Here is a 17379-nt window from a genome sequence, read left to right on the forward strand (position 1 = left end):
AAAATCACAAGACTTGAGCTAGAATTTAAATTGTAAGCAGCCCAAGGCTTTGTCCCTGCGCAGAGGACACTGAGTTCTGCCTGGGGCTTCTTGATTGTTTCTAGAGGCTCCGTAGCAGACGGACTGGAGAAGAAGCTGCGGGTAGCCTTCTCAGAACTCACCAAGTCTCTTGCATCAAACACTGGACACAGGATCGAATGAGGCTCTGTAGTAGTTTTCTATGGCTGCTACAACAAATTACCACAAACTTAGTGGTTTACAATAACACAAGTTTATTATTTTACAGTTGTGGAGGTCAGAAGTCTGAAATGGGTGTTGCTGAGCTGAAATTCGGGTGTCAGCAGAGCTGTGTTACTTCTGGAGCCTCTAGAGGAGAACCCTTTCCCTTGGCTTGTCCACATTCTAAAAACCCCTGCATTTGTTGGCTCAAAATCCCTGACTCCATCTTCAAAATTAGAAACATCGTATCTTCCAGTCTCTCTCTGACTCTCCCTTCCTGACTCCATCTCACAAGGACCCTTGCGATTGTACTGAGACCACCAGGATAACCCAGGATTGTCTCCTCATCTCAAGATCCTTAACATAATCGCATTTGCAAAACCCCTTTGGCCATGTATGGTAACATATGCACAGATCTTGGGATTAGGATGTGGACATATTTGGGGGGACATTTTTCTGCCTACCATAGAGCCTGAGCAGAATGAGCTTGATTTGGGGGCACCAGGCTGAAACGCAGCCTCCTGTCTCCCTACCGGCTCTGTTCAAAGTAGAACTCAGTACGGGCCGAGGGCTCACTCTCCTTGGTGAGCTGTACTGGCTGCTGGGGCTCTGCCGGGCCACACAGGAACCAGCCAGGCCGGGCAGCAGCCTCGAGCCTGAAGGCGGAGCCTGAGCTGCTCTGGAAGAAGGTGAAGCGAGTGGCCTCTTCACCACCTTTGTACAGTTCCTCAATGTTCACATCCTGTGGGGGCAAGGTGGATGGCTGTAGAATGAGGGTGCTGATGGAGGTGTTAGCCCTGGGGGCTTCTGGAGCTTGGCCAAAGAAGGACCTGACAGGGCTGGTTTTTGCCCTAGGGACTGCCTTCTGCAGATTCTAGAGGGCAAGACTCTTGGCGCTAGGTGCAGAGGGAGATGGTGGAAACCTGAGGGAGGAGGACATGTGGACCTGGCTGGGAATCCACAGATAGGCACAAAGATGCCAGAGCATCCCAGGGGTCAGGCCAGGTCTGCAGTGTCCGCTAGAATGGGGAGAGGCTTCTCACCTCCAGCTGTACGGAAGGCCCCTCTCCTGTCTCCACACATGCCAGGCAGCAGCTCCCTCCCTGGATCCCCAGGAAGATGGGGACCTTGGTGCGGTCCAGGCCTCTGTTAGGAAGTATGCAGATCTTCTCTAGGAGGGAAGAGAAAGAAGAGGCAAGGGACAAGGGAGCCCCAAGTTGCAGGCTCTTGGCAGGTAAAGGCTCAGGCAGGAAGGAACTGAGCATGGGCACACCTGGCCTGGCCCTGCATGCAGACTGGTGGGTGAGCCAGGACGTCTGCAGGAGTCATGCCCCCTAACTATTAGAGGCCACAGCTGCTCTCTGGCCCTTCTCACTGTCACTGGGGGCAGCTGCTGACCCTCTGCTGGAGAGGAAAGGAAAGAAGAGAAGGGAGGGCCTATGGCAGATGGAGCATGGGGTGGAGGCCCCAGAAGCTCACTCACCTGCACAGCAGTTGTCTGCAACAGGATCTCCCACCAGGAGCTGGCCATCTCTCATGTATAGAGCCTTCTGGTCTGCATATTTAATTCTGAAACAGTATGACAGTGCTGATGGCCCACTCCCTTTATGCACCACTGGCCCCCAAGCCCTGCCACCTCCATGCTCTGAATCACCAACTTGAGCATCTGGGGGATTTTCTCTCCTTCACAGGTGGTAAGAGGGGAACGATCACTCCCAAGAGCAGGTAAAGGCCAGGCCAGCCTTAAAGCAAGGAAGGTCTCCCGTGTTCGTGCTTTTCAGAGGCTGTGCTTCCTGCCTTGTCATGGTTTGGGGAGGCCTTCAGAGGAGAATGGAGAGCCAATGCCCTCTGACAGAGGGGTAGAGAAAATGTTCCTGGCTTCCTGAGAAATTTCTTAGTGCGGCTCAGACGACTTTAGGATACGGTGAACCTTATCTTAAAGTTTTTGGGCCTGCCCTAATTGTTTATAAATGTTTATTCTCTTTAGTACGGGGATTAATTGAGTGTATACTGAAGTGTGAGTTGCTTTTCAGGTATTTTAAAGACTTTAAAGTCATGCAGGTTATTAACTCAGTCACCTGGCTGATTTCAAAGATGCCTGTCAGCCGCTGTCAGGGCTAGAGAGCTCTCATTAACCTTTTAGGGCGGAATCTCTGGACCAATTCCACCACCTCCAGGAGATTTTTCTAGCTCAGTAGCAGCTCATGATAATACCCTTAGCTAATGACTGTACTTGTTTAAAGCAGGTTCACTTGCACAATAAAAATAAACTTCCAGAAAGATCCTGGGCTTGCTAACTGGCATTTCCCCTCCCACCTTGACAACCCAGATGTGACAACTCACACGCCAGCAGCATTCTGTTTGGAGACCAGAACCCAGGCTAGTTGTCCTGAAGCGCTGACATCTGTTTTGTCATTTGTGTGCTTCCTATGTATGTGTCTTGCTTCGCAGCCAGGCTGTCATCTCCTTGAGACCAGGACTGCTCCCCACCCACCTTGTCCAGGACACAACCCTGGACATTACAGGGTCCATGGGAGGAGCAGAGAAAATGCATCCTAGAGTCCTACTTTGTTTTTCTTACGCCTCACCTCCTTCCTCAAAGGAGCTTATGACAAAATCACAGACAACAAAGTAGTAAAATATAAGGAAGGATGCAAATCTCAAATGAGATGAAATGTAAGTAAGTGTTAGAAGCCCAAACTGAGAGTAAAGGCCACAGGGACCACCATCAAGATGCTGTCATTGAGATTCAGAACTGTTTCTGAGATTTCAGAAAGGCGATGGAGCGGCACAGAGGACATGCAGTCTGATTCCTGGCTCTGCTTTTTGGTAGCTGTGTGACATGGGGGAAGTTATTTACCCTCTTTGAGCCTCAGCTTCCAGCTCTGTAAAATGGGGTTAATAACACTCCCCTTATAGACTTTTTGGGACCGAGATGAGGCAGTAGATTGGCTGGCATCTTGCAGACATTCAGGAAAGAGCTGTTGCTACTGTGGTGATGATGAAGGTTAATTATGGGGCACTTGCAATTTCTAAGGTGAGAAGGAGCCTCATCCTCTGACTCAGCATGCCTTTCCTCTTCCCACGTGATCCCCAGACCCGCTGGTTGGGAAAGCAGGGACATGCCAGGACAACTTACATGTAGTATCTTGCCATGGGGAGAGAACACATTCCTGCAATCAGTGGTGTCTGGTCCTCACTGATGGGGAGGAGAGAAGGGCAGTTACAAAAGGAGGCTGGGTGAAGCCAGGGGCAGACATGCTGGGGCTCAGAACCACTCAGCCACAGGCTGCAAAGGTCCCCCAGGTCATTCATCTATAATTGGCCTGCCAGAATCCACCAAGGCTTCCACCAACCCAGCAGGCTCCAGGCAGCTCTGCTTCTCCCTGACTGAGGCTATCCGGGAGCAAGTCCAGCCACCAGGGGTGTGAGCCTGGAACGTGTGTGCTTGCGCTGGTTCTGAGAAACCCGAAAACAGATTCCCCAAATAGCTGAGCCACAACACTTCCCAGCCCTGAGAGTGGGGTGGAATGTGCTGTAGCCTCCCTCACAGTTGGAGGATAAGCCCAGCTCAAACCCAGTCCCACTGCCCTTTGGGCCAACGGGGCAACACACCCCCGCCCCTATAACTAGTCAAGGGGTAGATAACTAGAGCCTAGAGTGAAAGAAGAGAGCACAACTAGAAGGGGTCTCCAGCAGCAGTGAGGCTGGTGGGGTCCCCCCAGAGAGTTGGAAAGCATCATTCCTAGCGACTAGAAGTGCTTGGCCAAGACTGCTGAAAACAGCCCGTCCGAACTCCCCCATTCTATTCCAGATGAAAAATGGCACTTGTGTTTTTGAGGGCGAACAATCTAAAGTGAAGATAGTGGCCCTGTATAAATGCCAGGCCACACAGCTTCACATGACTCTGCTCCTTCCCAATGGGTTATCCTGTCCTAGAGCTCTTCCCTAAAATGATCACCCATTGGAAAGACCAGTCCAGAATTTAGCATGGAATTAAACCCAGAGCTAATCAGAAGCTGGAAATTAGCTCAGGAAAGTAACGCAAGTATGACTAGGGCTGAGGTTTACCGAGTGGATCTGATTCTTACCAAATAAGAAGGGAATAGAGAAGAAAAAATATATGAAAGCAGAAAATGAGAGAAGAGAAAGGAAGAAGGCAGGTGGAAGAAAGTAATAGGGATCAGGGAGGAATAGAGTAATGCTGGGGGACCTTGAGGGGGCAGGTGAGGAGGAACAGGTGGGTGCTGAGGGCACAGCTTCCAACCACCTCAGCACTCAAGTTCCAGAAACAGGACTATAGCCAAGGTGGCTTTTAGTACTGGATCTGCCACTGTCACTTTGGACAAGTCATTTTCTCTCCCCAGGCCTTGGGGTATGACTTTGAGACTTAGAGTGAAGGATAATAGGGACTGACAAGTGCAAATTCTGGAGGGACGTTGGCACTGTGAATCAAAGTCTTAAAGCATTCTGTATACTTTGTGATTGCATGTGCTTCCCTTACTCTTAGGGAAAATAATGGATTGCCCAAATGTTTACTTACAAAAATTGTTCACTGCATAATTTTTTACAGTAGTGAGAAGTTGAAAAAATCTAAATTTTCAGTAATAGATAATTGGCTAAGAAATTATGATAAAATTCAATAAATAAGGATGTATGTGTTTGTTAAAGATATTGTAGAAGCCTGTTTTATCACATAAAATTTTTCAAAATATATTAGGTGAAAAATGCAGATTATAAATCAAGTGTACATTATAATTCTATTTAAATCCACACACAGAGAGAGACACATACATAGAAACGTTACTCGTGTTGTTGCACCACTTACCTATGGCTTCATGAGTAATTTTTTAAACATATCAACAATTTTCCTGTAATAAACATAAATTTCCTTTGTAGTATCAAGTAAGTTTCAACATCTTTTAAATGAAGTGTTCAGTTAAAGTCATTTGCTCCTAAATGTACCTGCCCATCCGCATCACCTGGGGACTCTGTATAATTACTATTTCCTGGGCTGAAGGTTCTAATTCAGTAGGACTCAGAGTGACTCCAGCAATCAGCCAGGCTGCTTGGGAACTGGTGTACTTTCATTCTTCACACTCATGATTACATATGTAAATCACCTGCAGCCTTTCTTGTTAAAATACAGATTCTGATTTTTCAGACCTGGGCTGGGGCCTGAGACTGTACATTTCAAATATGCAACCAGGTGATGTCAAATGCTGCTGGTTCCTCCTGGCCAGCACTTTGAGTCCTAAAGGACCAGACAGTCCCCCAGTGCAGATAACTCAACAGCATCATGGTCTCAATGTAAGCCCACTTGGTGATGGGCTCCCCTTGGCCAAACTACTGGGGCTTCTTTGGTTGTGGCAGTAGGACAGTGGGCAGTGTGGTAGCTGTGCCCAGATCTAGGTGGGGCAGACTAAGTGGAGGGACCTGGGTGAAGCTGGACAGCAAACTGATGACTCCCACTCTGGGTCAGTGTCAGCTCAAAGAGCTGGAAGAAATTCAGTGCTGGTCCAGTCCAGCTGGATCCCATGGGCCCTAGAAACCTCCCATTCTGGCAACAGTCAGAATGTACAGTGTCTCTCCCAAAGGCTCCCCTATTCAGCTCCCTCTGCCTGGGTTCTGATAGATTGTGATGAAGTGAGTAGGAGTAGGAAGCTAGTGTCTGGTCCATTAGAGAGCCTGGGTCTTGGTGCTGAGCCTCTGCTGTGTGCCAAGTCCTTCCCAATGTGCCACATGCCTCATCCCCAAAGCTTCCCCTCCCTATTGTCCTCAAGTGACTTTTCACTGAACTTCAGTCTGTATCCCTCTTTTCTTCCTCTCATTTCTCCCTGGACATGACATCTGGCTCTCAGACCTCCTCAATTCACCTGTCCTGGCTCAAGTACCCCTACCAACTAAACTTGGACTTTCCCCACGTTCTTTTGCACAGCACACTGTCCTATCCTCCCCTCATTCTCCTGCACAGTATCTATGTGGCATGTTCACTCCAAGACCAATATTAACTTCTGTGGAGCTAGATCCAAAGATTCTTTTGATTCCTTTGATATTTGGTCATTGCCTCCTTGGAACCCTTGACATTGAATGACTCCCTTCACACCTCTTTCTCCCATTGTAGATTTCACCTCCTTCTGGGACCACCCCTAAGGCTAACAAGGTCCTAAGCACTTCTATTTCACATCATATGAAGCTGCAATTCATTGACTTCTACAGCTGCAATGATCATCTTGGGCTAATACCTCCCAAATGCAGACTGCACATCCCACTTTACCTCCTGCAGCCTACAGGACAGCTCACTTTGGACATCCTGCTGACATCCAACCAAATATATTTAAGATTAAGTTAATTATCTTCTCCCAGCCCACACATTCCTCCCAATTTCATCTATTTCATTGTCATAATATTCTTCTCACCAGTGATATTCAAAACCTGAGACTCATTGACAATATCTCCCACTTCTCCTGACTCAATGTCTAACTTATCAAGTCCCTATAGGTTCTTTCTTTAAAATACAACTTTGTGTTCTTAATCACCATTACTACTGTACTTGTATTCCTGGCTTTTCTACCTTTCATTCATTCCAACCTATGTGAGGAATCTGCACCCACGTTCTAAAGGCTTTTTTCACCACATCCCTGCCCAGCTCTAGAATCTACAGTGACTGACTATTTTGCTACCATTTGACGCTGATTTTCTTGTGTGATAGCGTCTCACTTCTCCATGGACACCAAACCACGCCTCCTGGCAACATAATTCCTTTCTTATCTTCTCAGTGGAGACACTCACAGGTGTCCCATTGTTCTCCCTGCCTCAAAAGTCACCCCCTCTCATTGTCATCCTTTCAGATCTTTTGATATTAAGATCACTGGAGATGATATCAATATAGATGGGTTCAGTATCTAGTTCTATCAAATTAATTACCAGTGCAGAGTTACAGCTCAGACATACGGGGTTATGTCTTTTAACCTCCAACCCTCAGTTTCAGCATCTATAAATTCATGGGATTAGATCATGTGGTTATGAAGGTTCCTTCTAGGCCAAATTCATGGGATTAGATTATGTGGTTATGAAGGTTCTTTCTAGGCCAAACTATTTATAATTCCATGAGTCAGAGTTTAATGAATCTTTCCCTTACTATTGTAACTCTACTCTGAGCTCCTATTAAATTTTACTGTATTATTTATTGTTGTACATAAAGACATTCGTTTCCCTTATAAAAGTTAATAAGATCTTGAAGTCATGAAGCATGGCTTACAGCTCACTTGAAGCTCTCTCCAACCACCCTAATTGAAATACCCTGGTCCTTACGGCCAGGACATAGAAACACACACAGCAGACATTGACTAGAAAGGCTGAGTCCTAGACCTAGCTCTGCTACCAATTTATCTTGCCACCTTTTATCCCTGGGCCTTCAACTTATTATCATTGGATGGAAAGATTGAGTAAACTATCTTTCAAAACTGTTTTAAGTTGCACAATACAATTTTATGCAGAATTCTAATGATTGTATAAAGGATAAAGGGCACCTGCTTTGCTGACACAGGAAGCAATGGAGACCTGCTAGTATTTCTCTTGCCTACAAAGAAGACACTGAGGAGCTCCGAAGGAGCAAAAAATAAATAAATAAATAAATAAATAAATAAATAAATAAATAAATAAATAAATAAATAATTTTTAAAAATTAAAGAAAAAACAACTCTTAAGCTTCCACCACAGTTTGAACACCACTGGCCCAGATGGTTTCTTTTGAGATGACTTTCTAAAGTCAGTAGTTCTAAGTAGTTAAAAAATCTTGATTTGGCTTAACCTATTCCTTCTCCTCAAATCCCTTTATGTGCTCCTAAATGTTTTTGATGTCCCACCATGTTCTATGAGGGGAATATCTTGTTACCTAGACAGCTTGCCAGGAGGAGTGAAGGGATAGAGGGCCTATCAGAGATATTGACAGGAGAGAGCAGAAAAGAAAGAAAAGAGAGAGAGAATACTGCCTGTGCATCACTGACCTGCAGATCCTGGGTGCCTGGAACCCTTATCCCTGGAGACTCCAACTGATTTCTCCAGGGCATTGCACTGTGTTTATACTCTCTGGTAAGGGTGGGTCAGGCCTGCACCAATCTCTATAATTGGCTGCAGGACATGAAGGAAGAAGAGCCTGGGGATTTCACAACGTCTTTGATACAGTATGAATAATAAGATGGTGGGAATATTAATGAGCATTTGTTGAAGGGGGAGAGAGTCATCCATAAAGCCTTGGCAGAAACAAGGTATGGGGCCCCTGCTCTGTACCTACTGTCATTGACTATGTTATTAGTGGGTTTGCAGCCAGATAAACAGTGCTGGGGTCAGACATCTTTGGTGCCCCGTGAGGCTCCATCCTAGGCTTGAAGAGCTGGTGAATGCAAGAGAATGTCTGGCAAACCCAAGGACAGAATGAACTCTGATGCCTGAATCCAGGCTGTGGCCAGACAGCCAGAGTAAGAGAAGGGGCTGATAGCACTGTGAGTGTGGCTCTGTTTGGAAAGATGAGAAGGGAGTCTCTGCTTTTCAGTGGGTTTAATTAGTTGGTACCGGCTTGATGGGACAGAACATCTAAGGAAACCCAACTGCAAAGATACTGACCTCAGATTCATCCTGAGACTGAGCAGCCATCATGTGCCATGGGAAATATGACAGTGTGAGCAGAGCACACAGGAAAGAACACTCAGGTCTCTAATTGACATTACTTGACTCAATTCACCCATCCATCTACCCACCCGGCCACCCATCTGTCCATCTATCTGCCCATCTGTCCATTCTTCCATCCATCCATCATTCATCCATCCATCCATCCACCCATTTGCTGGTCCATTCATCCATCCATCCACCCTTCTGTCCTTCTGTCCATCCATCTATCCATCCATCCATCCATCCATCCATCCATCCATCATCGCAAGGGTGGAGAAGCTTAGGTGTAATGTTCTCTGGAAACTAACAACCTTATTGTAATTCTTCCTCTTTGGTCATTTGCAAAGTTCCACCAAGGACTTCTTGAGGAAGTGGGATAGGTGGGTCTAAGACTCAGATGCCTACAGGATGAGAAATGAGAAAAGATGGGCTGAAATGGGACCAGATTTCTGCTTTCTGAGGCCAGTGATCATTCTTCTTCCACTCTCCCAATCTCTCACCCTTCTATAGGAAGAATTAAAGCATGAGTTACTATGTCAGCCAAGAAATGAGTGTTTACCCAGCATTTACACTGCTGTGTGACAAAGACATTCAATACACAGTCCCTGTTGTTAAGAAGTTTTACAGTCTAGCTGAGGAACTAAGTCATAAACACTTGAAAGGATAATTAAGAAGACCAGACTCTCTAAGCTGTGGGCCAAGGGCATGTTGGAAACAATAGTGTCAGAGAAGCTCCTTGGGCAAAAAAAATCTTAGAATTGAAAGGACTTTAGGCCGGGTGTGGTGGCTCACGCCTGTATCCCAACACTTTGGGAGGCCAAGGCAGGCAGATCACTTGAGGTCAGGAGTTCAAGACCAGCCTGGCCAACATGGTGAAACCTTGTGTCTACTAAAAATACAAAAATTAGCCAGACATGGTGGCATGCACCTGCAGGCCCAGCTACTCAGGAGGCTGAGGCAGGAGGAACACTTGAACCTGGGAGGCAGAGGTTGCAGTGGGCCAAGATCGCACCACTGTACTCCAGCCTGGGCAACAGAGTGAAACTCCATCTCATAGACATGGAATCATAGTCTCCCTCCAATTGGAGAAATCTGTGCTACGGCATCCCTGAGAAATTAGTTAATTAGGCTCTGCCTCAACACCTCCAGGGTCAGGGACCACACAACCTCTTGAAGAAGCACTACCAATGTTTGTGGTCTTTGTGGTTAAAATATGGGGGGCATATAGGAAAAACAGCCTCCACATAATTTGCACCCATTCGTTCTGCTTGTGTGTTCTCGAATTACACAGAACAAGCATATTCTTCTACTTGGCAAGCCTTTAAGTGCTTGAAGAGGGCTCCCTGTGCATCACTTTTTTCAGGATAATACCTCCCACATTGTAGCCTCTTCCCTACAGCCTGACCTTGGAACATTCTCTGTTCCTCAGTGTCTGCAATTGTACAAACCCCGCATGATGTGAGTATTGCATCTCTGTAAATACAGGTCCAGACCAGTGGTTTATAACAAAATTGCAGAAATCCAAAGCCACTAACTCTTTTTCACTTGTATGGTCATGATGTCCAGCCCGTACATTCCTGAAGGAGGCATTTTATATTCCTCCTTTTACTACTGACTTTTGTCGGCTCATCCTGGCTAAAGCTCTTCTGAGTTCTGTCATTCTACAAATGAGGAAGCAACAAATTCAGGCTGGAGAAACCTTCAAGAATGGGGTGGAATTTAAGCTGCTCCCTTAAGGGTGGGCCTGTTTAGATGGGTGGAGAAGAGGGAGAGAATATTCCAGGGTGGAGAAATAGTTTCCACATTATATACTCATTGTGTTTCCATTATGTGTCAAGCATTATGCAAGGTGCTGAGAGACAAACTTATACGTCCCTAACCTTAAGGTCACCCCAGGGTCCACAGACTCCAAGTTAAGGTACTACAGTGCAGGGAGGTGTGCACAAAACATTGCCAGATCAGAGAGCTGGGGGGATCTCAACTCAGTAAAAGCTTCTTGGAGGAGGTGACATCTTAGCAGGGTATTGAAAGATGAGAGATTTATCTAGGCAGAGAGGATGGATGGAGGACCCAAAAGCAGAACAACACAAGTTCTGGGCCCATGAACAAACAGAGTGTGAACAGGGTCTGAAACACAGCCTGGCATCCAGAGCTCATGTTCTTGGCAGCCCTGAGAGGCCTGGGGTAGGAGCTGTGCTGCCTGTTGCCTGAGGACTTCAGTTGAATCTGGGCTGGAGCTGGCGAGGCCCATAGAGGCAGCCCCGTCTGTCCCGGCCACCTCCTTGCTAGTGCCTCAGTGGACTCTCAACCTACCAAGCTGGTCCGACAGGCGAGGTGCAGGTGGAATACCTGGGGCTCAGATATGGGCTCCTCCTCTGGCTTCTGCTCCCATTCCCCAGGGTTTGGGTGGGGACACTGAAGTCGATTCCTGGCACATAAGACTAGAGGATCTCAACCTTGCAGAACCAGGTGATTCAACAAATGTTGTATTATTGGCTTTTAAATAGAATATTTGGGTGAATGAAGGATAGTTGCTCATTGTGAGAAAGAAAATAAAAAGTATTGGAAAAAATTGCAATAATAAAACGAATGCATTTGTTTCTCTTTCTCTGCATATTAGTTATCTATTGCTGCATAACACATTAGACCAAAACTGAGCAACTTAGAACAACGAACTTTGATTATCTCACAGAGTCTCTGCTTCTAGGTTCACTCATGTGGCTGTGGGCAGGAGACTTCATTTTTTACCACATAAGTCTCTTTACAGGCCTACTCATAGCACGGCAGCTAGCTTCCCCCAGAGCGAGTGAGCCAAGATAGACTGGGGGGCAGTGGGTGGCAGAGAGAGAGAGCGCAAGTAGAAGCTGCAGTGTCTTTTATAACCTAATCTTGGAAGTGGCAGGCCATCACTTCTGCCATATTCTATTAGTCACGAAGACAACTCTGGTACATTGTGGGAGGGGATACACACAGAATGTGAACACGAGGAGACAGGGATCATTTTAGCAGCTGTATTCATTTTCGAGAGCTGCCAAAACCAACTATCCTTGGTGGCTTAAAACAGTCGAAACTTATTCTTTCTTCATTCAGGAGGCTAGAAGTCTGAGATTAAGGTTTCAGCAGAGCCGTGATCCCTCTAAGAGCTCTAAGGAAGAATTCTTCTTTGCCTCTTCCAAGCTTCTGATGGTTGCCACAATCCTTGGTGTTTCTTGGCTTGTGGCCGCATCACTCCGATCTCTGCCTTCGTCTTTACATAGTCTTCTTCCCTGCATCTCCTCTGTGTCTCTGTGTCCTCTCCTTTTCATACAAGGATACCAGTCATATTGAATTTAGGTTTACCTTCATCCAGCATGACCTCGTCTTAACTAACTGCATCTGCAGAGACTTTATCTCCAAATAAGCTCACAGACTGAGATTCCAAGAAGGATGTGAATTTGCAGGGGACACTCTTCAATCAGTACAGCAGTCTTCTTAGAGACTGGATCCCAAGCCTTGCAATCCCAGGGTCTGTGATCCTTCTAGGAAAGAATTACCAGATGATTTTTGTTCTCTAAGTTCCTTACCCAGGAGATTCCAGCCACACAAACTCATCACAGCCTTCTCCTCAGTGGCTTTGCTGAGATCTGTTTCCTGATCACTACTACAACAAACCAGAGCAGCAGAGCTCAATTCAGTTTGAATTTAACTCTGGGGAAGTGGAGGCTGAGGGCAATCAGAGATGATGTCTACTCTGGTTACCTCAAGATTAATTTCTTTTCTTGTTATTATACAAGCAGTTGATCTTCATCGTAGAAAAATTAGGAAATGCAGATAAATTAAAAGAATTAAAAGAAAAATCACCTATACTGCCACCACCCTGGCATTGCTACAATTGAAGCAAACTCTTCCAGACCTTTTTACTATGAAGCAATATATAAATAGGTATTTTTAAATTAAAATAAATTGCAATATATGCCACTTTGTAAGTTGCTCTTCTCAGTATGTCACGAGCACTTTTTCATAGGACTAGAGACCAGCATCTGGGATTTTGATTGTATCTTGGGTTTTTAGAAAAGGATCGGCATGCCCTGCTTATTTTTTATCTTCTGAGCTCGAGCCATTTCCTCTGACATCACCACCTCCTCAGGCCCACAGCAAGAGGATGAGGGTAGAGATAGAAAAGGTAGCATATGACAGTGTCAGGATTAAAGGGAAGGGGGTGGGGCTGGGCCGAGGGCCATGGATCCCTAACTCTATGACCACGTCCCTCTGCACAATGGTGAGTGACAGGACTTCATGTGGAGAGCTACTGATCCTGTAAGGCTCAACTGGGGACAGATTGGCCTGTGGGGCTCAGGGTAACACTGGTCAGTTACCATTAAGCAGGAATGATTCCCACCCCTCCCCCACCCAACCCCCATAGAAATATTTTCATGTTATTCCCAGTTTACCCCACATGGTTTTTACAAGGTTCCACAGCAGTAGCACCATCCGGCGGGGGAGGACCATGGACTGAGCTCCAAATCTCAGAATTTACCCAAACTGGGAACCAGAAGAGAAGGTGGCCAGGTGCCCAGTAAGTCAGAGGTGGGGGTCCTGAGAGCAGAGAGAGTGATCGTCCACCATGGGTCTCCTCTACTCACCCCTCACCCGAGCTGGTCTGCCCAGGGAGTTCTGGGGGACATATTGCCCTAGTCACACTGCTGGAAGTAGAAGTCTGTGATGGGGGCATTCCAGCCGGCATTGTCGGGAAGCTGGGTGAGTCTGACAGGCTGATCAGCTTCAGGCACCGTGCACAGGAACCAGCCCGGGTAGGCGGCCGACTCGAAGCTGGAGGTGAGCCCCATGTCCCGCCGGTAGAAGGTGAAGCTCTTAGATTCCTTGGCACCAAGATAGAGCTCCATGATGTTCACTGGCTGCCGGCAGAGGAGGGCAGGGCAGGTGAGGGCAGAAGCAGGGGCAGAGGGAGGGCTGGCCAGGGTCCTTAGGGAGGAGGCAGAGCTGCCATCAACAGAATCCCGCCAGGCTGTCCCACAGCACCAGGGCTGTGGGCTGCCCAGCTTCAGTGGGCTCAGCATCTGTGGCTCAGTCCCCAGTGAGGATGCCCCAAGTCTCACCTCTAGTGTTAGAGTCGGCTCCTGCCCCGCCCCACATGACAGGCACTGGCTTCCACCCTGGACGCCCAGGATGACGGGGGACAGGCTGGCATCCAGCCACCGACTGGGGACCACGCTGATCTCTTCACCTGTGGGAAGGAGGCCAGATCAGGGCCCTGGATGCCTTTCCCTCCTTCTGCCACTGGCCTGGGCTCTGGGGCACAGGACTGCTGTGAGACGGCCTGCCCCCAGGCTGGGCAGAAGGGAGGCCTCTCAGCAGCTGTCATGACATGGCCTCTCCTGTCCACTGGCCCAGAGCGGACATCAAGGCATGGAAGCACATTGTACCACCTCCACCCCACCCTCTAGTTCAGGGTCAAATCTTCAAGCCTCTATACCCCAAAATAGATGCAACCCCCTCCTTTAAAAAGGTCCCTTGGGTCTCAGGCTTTTTTCTGAAGCCTGTCTTGATGAGCTCCCCTTTGGAGGTGTTTGGACAACTTTCTACACCCTGTGAGGCTGCTGAGAGCAAAAGAGGGTCTCATTCCTCTCTGTACATCCCCTCACCACCCAGATACATCAGACACATATATGCACACCTCAAATACACACACAGATACATGCAGGCACACATATACATATACACACATGCTCACACATTCATACCTGCATTCACACATACATGGTTATGCACAGATACATTCATGCACACATATGCTTACACATATATGCCTCCATGTACACGTACATACACCAGTAAGCACACACATACACATATGGCCTAGCTGAATATCTACCTGGCATCTGTGCTCAGCAAATGTGCGCCAGGTGGGCAGGTGTGAACTATTTTAGAGAGGGACCTGTTGCAGTGCGTGGGGCAGAGTGAGCAAGCAGGAGGTCCAACAATACCACCTGTTCTCTGGGTCCCTCCCACTCTGAGTGACTGAGGATCTTCAGAGAGCAGAGGGGACCCAGGGTGGAGAGGCAGAAACTGACTCCCATATGGGAAAAAAGGTGTAGAGAGTTTACTTTAGTTCTCTGCTTGGTACTGGCTCCCAGGGAATGCAATGCTTGACCTAAATCCACCTGTAAGGGAATGACAGGACAAGCCTCTTGGAAAACATTCCCACTTCTGCATAGAAGCTTCAGGTGGCCCCAGAGCCTGTGTCTTCACTTTGCTGAGAGGTGTAATATTTTATTTGCCTTTGCTTAGAGGCTGGTTTGTGCTGCCTGCATGCCTGGGCTCTGTAGGCCTATGCTCATCTGTATGACTATTCTAAGCCCTCTTCAGGTCCCCTCCCCTCAGAGTGTATAGAGACCAAGGAAAGTGGGTCATGTTTTATCACCAACCTTTAATGACCTTCCCTGCATGCAGCCCTCCAGCTAGAAGCTGGTTATTATGCAGATAAAGAACCTTCAATGCCGAGTCCTTCATTCTGAAACATCAGGAAGGGGTGAGGACTACATTAGGGGGAGGGCGTACACTCCAGCATGCCTTCGGTCCAGAGAACACCCTGATCTCAGGCATTTTGTCTCTCTTTCTTCCTACTGTGCCAGAAGTAACAGCACAGCCTTCTCTCCCAGCCCTGCTGGGCTCATGCCCTACCAGGAGGATGACCCCACAGTCTCCCACTGGGGTCTGTGGTTTGCTTCTTCACCCTATTCCACCTTTTCTGCCCCAACCCATCTCCTATTGGAAGAAAAGCTGCACAGTGAGTCAGAGCCCTAGGTTCTTGCCCCAGCTCTGCCTCCAGTGCTGCTGAGTCACAGCAGACAACTCTCTCGCCCACTCTGGGCCGGAGCCTCCCCATTGCTACACTAAAATGATGGGTTGGATAACACCCAAGCTTCTTCCAGATTAAAGCCTAATTCTTCAGTTCTTCAAGATATATGTATTTCTATTTGGCCGTATATTCCTTACTAAGTGAGGAGTTTCTTTCAATTTAAATTTCTTTTATTTTACTTTTCAAAGTTGTTTCTCATCTATGAACTCAGTTGATTTCCTGACATCCTACGAGGAGAAAGATGTATCCTAAAGTGGGTTTCTCCAAAAGTTATATGGGGGAAAAGGAGGCAGTATAAAAACTGGGTCGATACATGGCTAAATATGATTCAACAAGTTGCCTTACTTCAGAAAGTCTCAGAGTCACTCATATGCTGAGCTGTACTGTGGTTCTCTTATGAGAGGATGTAGAAAGGAGAATTCCCTGCATTTACTTGATCAGAGAGCTCTACTGTGTAAAGCATCTCCTGGATGCCTCTATGGGCCTCCTCTAATAGAGTCCTATAGAACACACTGTGGGAAGTGCTTTATTAGACTGAGAGAAAGGGCCACTCTCATCCTTTATTGTAAAGCCCAGAGCACGGCAGAGTGTCTGGCTTGGTACATGCCAGTGGGTGGACAGACTGACTGATGGCCATGGGTTTTGTTTTATTTTTATCCCCAAAGAGCAGCAGGGCAGTAGGAGCACAGAGTGGGTGAGCTGACATTAATTCGCTGTGCTGGGGGTCAATGGCGGAGCTCTGAGCTGGGATCCTGGCCCCCTTTCCCATCTTGGATAGACTTGGCTGCAGCTCTAGACTGGGTGGTTCACTTGTCCCCCTCAGCATCAGGGAACCCTTGTGAGATGGCTTGCCCCAGTCCTGGCCCTATTTGAAAAAGGCTGGGAAAACTTCTCTAAGAGCAGTGAGGTGCTGGTCACAACTTCCCAGCTGTAATGGCTGCCCCTCCCTTCCTCCCTCCTGCTCAGAACTGGACAACGGGTCTATCCAGAACTCACTTCCCCCAGAGGACCTCCGAACCAGGGCCTCATACACTCACCGGAAGCACAGCGCCCCACTCAGGACCATTTTGAGCTCCACAGGGTGTAGACTCCCCTGTTTTGGAATAAACAACAGAAAATCACGGAGAGAGAGGCTGAGCTGGCTGGGGTCTGGGGAGCAAGCAGCCGCACCGAGCCCCCCCAGCCTGTGAACAGCTTCCACAGAGCAGATTCTGGGTCTGGGATAAGGAGACAGCTCCGGCCCCACCAGCGCCCCAGAGCATACCTCAGAATGTTCCTTTCTTCTGGCAGGAACTGTGGAGTCTGCTTGTTCCTGCAAGGATGCCTCAGCCTTTTAAGTAAGGCCTAGGGAGGGGCCCTGAAACTGCCAGGACCTGAGGAGGAGCAGGATTCCCAGCATGATTTCACACCACCCTAAGTCGCCAGACACCCTTGCTCCTCATTATCTGTCTTGGGGAGGGAAGCTTCTGGAGACAGTTCCTTCCAGCAATTTTGAAGAACTTCCTTGAGGCTTTCCAGCTCTTTGTGAGCATTCGGCTTTTGCATCTCAGGAGCTTCCAGACCCTAAGAGTCAGTGCCCATGGCAGCTCAAGGAAAGCACGACTTTCTTTCCTCCTTGCCTCTCTCCCTTT

The 17379-nt window shown here is 47.7% G+C and overlaps 2 protein-coding genes across 3 annotated transcripts; both read right to left on the reverse strand.

The window, feature by feature from the left end:
• Positions 1 to 248: 248 nt before the first annotated feature.
• On the reverse strand, positions 249 to 8275 carry IL1F10 (interleukin 1 family, member 10 (theta)). Of its 2 annotated transcripts, XM_011968007.1 has the most exons (5): positions 8229 to 8275; positions 3359 to 3418; positions 1703 to 1788; positions 1263 to 1390; positions 256 to 961 (listed from the first exon to the last, which is right to left on the reverse strand). In XM_011968007.1, the coding sequence occupies exons 2-5, from the start codon at positions 3388 to 3390 to the stop codon at positions 749 to 751; spliced, it is 459 nt and encodes a 152-aa protein (XP_011823397.1). In that variant the 5' UTR covers positions 3391 to 3418; positions 8229 to 8275; the 3' UTR covers positions 256 to 748. The 2 variants fall into 2 exon arrangements, with proteins under 2 accessions (XP_011823396.1, XP_011823397.1); XM_011968006.1 differs by lacking the exon at positions 8229 to 8275 and having other exon boundaries at positions 249 to 961; positions 3359 to 3810.
• Positions 8276 to 10856: 2581 nt separating this feature from the next.
• IL36RN (interleukin 36 receptor antagonist) lies at positions 10857 to 17048 on the reverse strand. The gene is made up of 6 exons (XM_011968008.1): positions 17013 to 17048; positions 16786 to 16841; positions 15315 to 15400; positions 13986 to 14113; positions 13512 to 13784; positions 10857 to 11317 (listed from the first exon to the last, which is right to left on the reverse strand). The coding sequence occupies exons 2-5, from the start codon at positions 16812 to 16814 to the stop codon at positions 13560 to 13562; spliced, it is 468 nt and encodes a 155-aa protein (XP_011823398.1). The 5' UTR covers positions 16815 to 16841; positions 17013 to 17048; the 3' UTR covers positions 10857 to 11317; positions 13512 to 13559.
• Positions 17049 to 17379: the final 331 nt, after the last annotated feature.

Source organism: Mandrillus leucophaeus, unplaced genomic scaffold (assembly GCF_000951045.1).
Source record: "Mandrillus leucophaeus isolate KB7577 unplaced genomic scaffold, Mleu.le_1.0 Scaffold822, whole genome shotgun sequence".
Classification (NCBI taxonomy): Eukaryota; Metazoa; Chordata; class Mammalia; order Primates; family Cercopithecidae; genus Mandrillus; species Mandrillus leucophaeus.

Excerpts from the sequence above, each read along its gene's own strand:
- IL1F10 (XM_011968006.1), bottom strand. The coding sequence starts at position 3,534 with ATGAATGACCTGGGGGACCTTTGCAGCCTGTGGCTGAGTGGTTCTGAG. Across the intron at positions 1,789-3,358 it reads CCCATGGCAAGATACTACAT|AATTAAATATGCAGACCAGA; the intron begins GTAAGTTGTCCT and ends ATACTGTTTCAG. Across the intron at positions 962-1,262 it reads GGCCTTCCGTACAGCTGGAG|GATGTGAACATTGAGGAACT; the intron begins GTGAGAAGCCTC and ends TTGCCCCCACAG.
- IL36RN (XM_011968008.1), bottom strand. The coding sequence starts at position 16,814 with ATGGTCCTGAGTGGGGCGCTGTGCTTCCG. Across the intron at positions 14,114-15,314 it reads TGCAGGGAAGGTCATTAAAG|GTGAAGAGATCAGCGTGGTC; the intron begins GTTGGTGATAAA and ends TCCTTCCCACAG. Across the intron at positions 13,785-13,985 it reads AGCCGACTCTAACACTAGAG|CCAGTGAACATCATGGAGCT; the intron begins GTGAGACTTGGG and ends CTCTGCCGGCAG.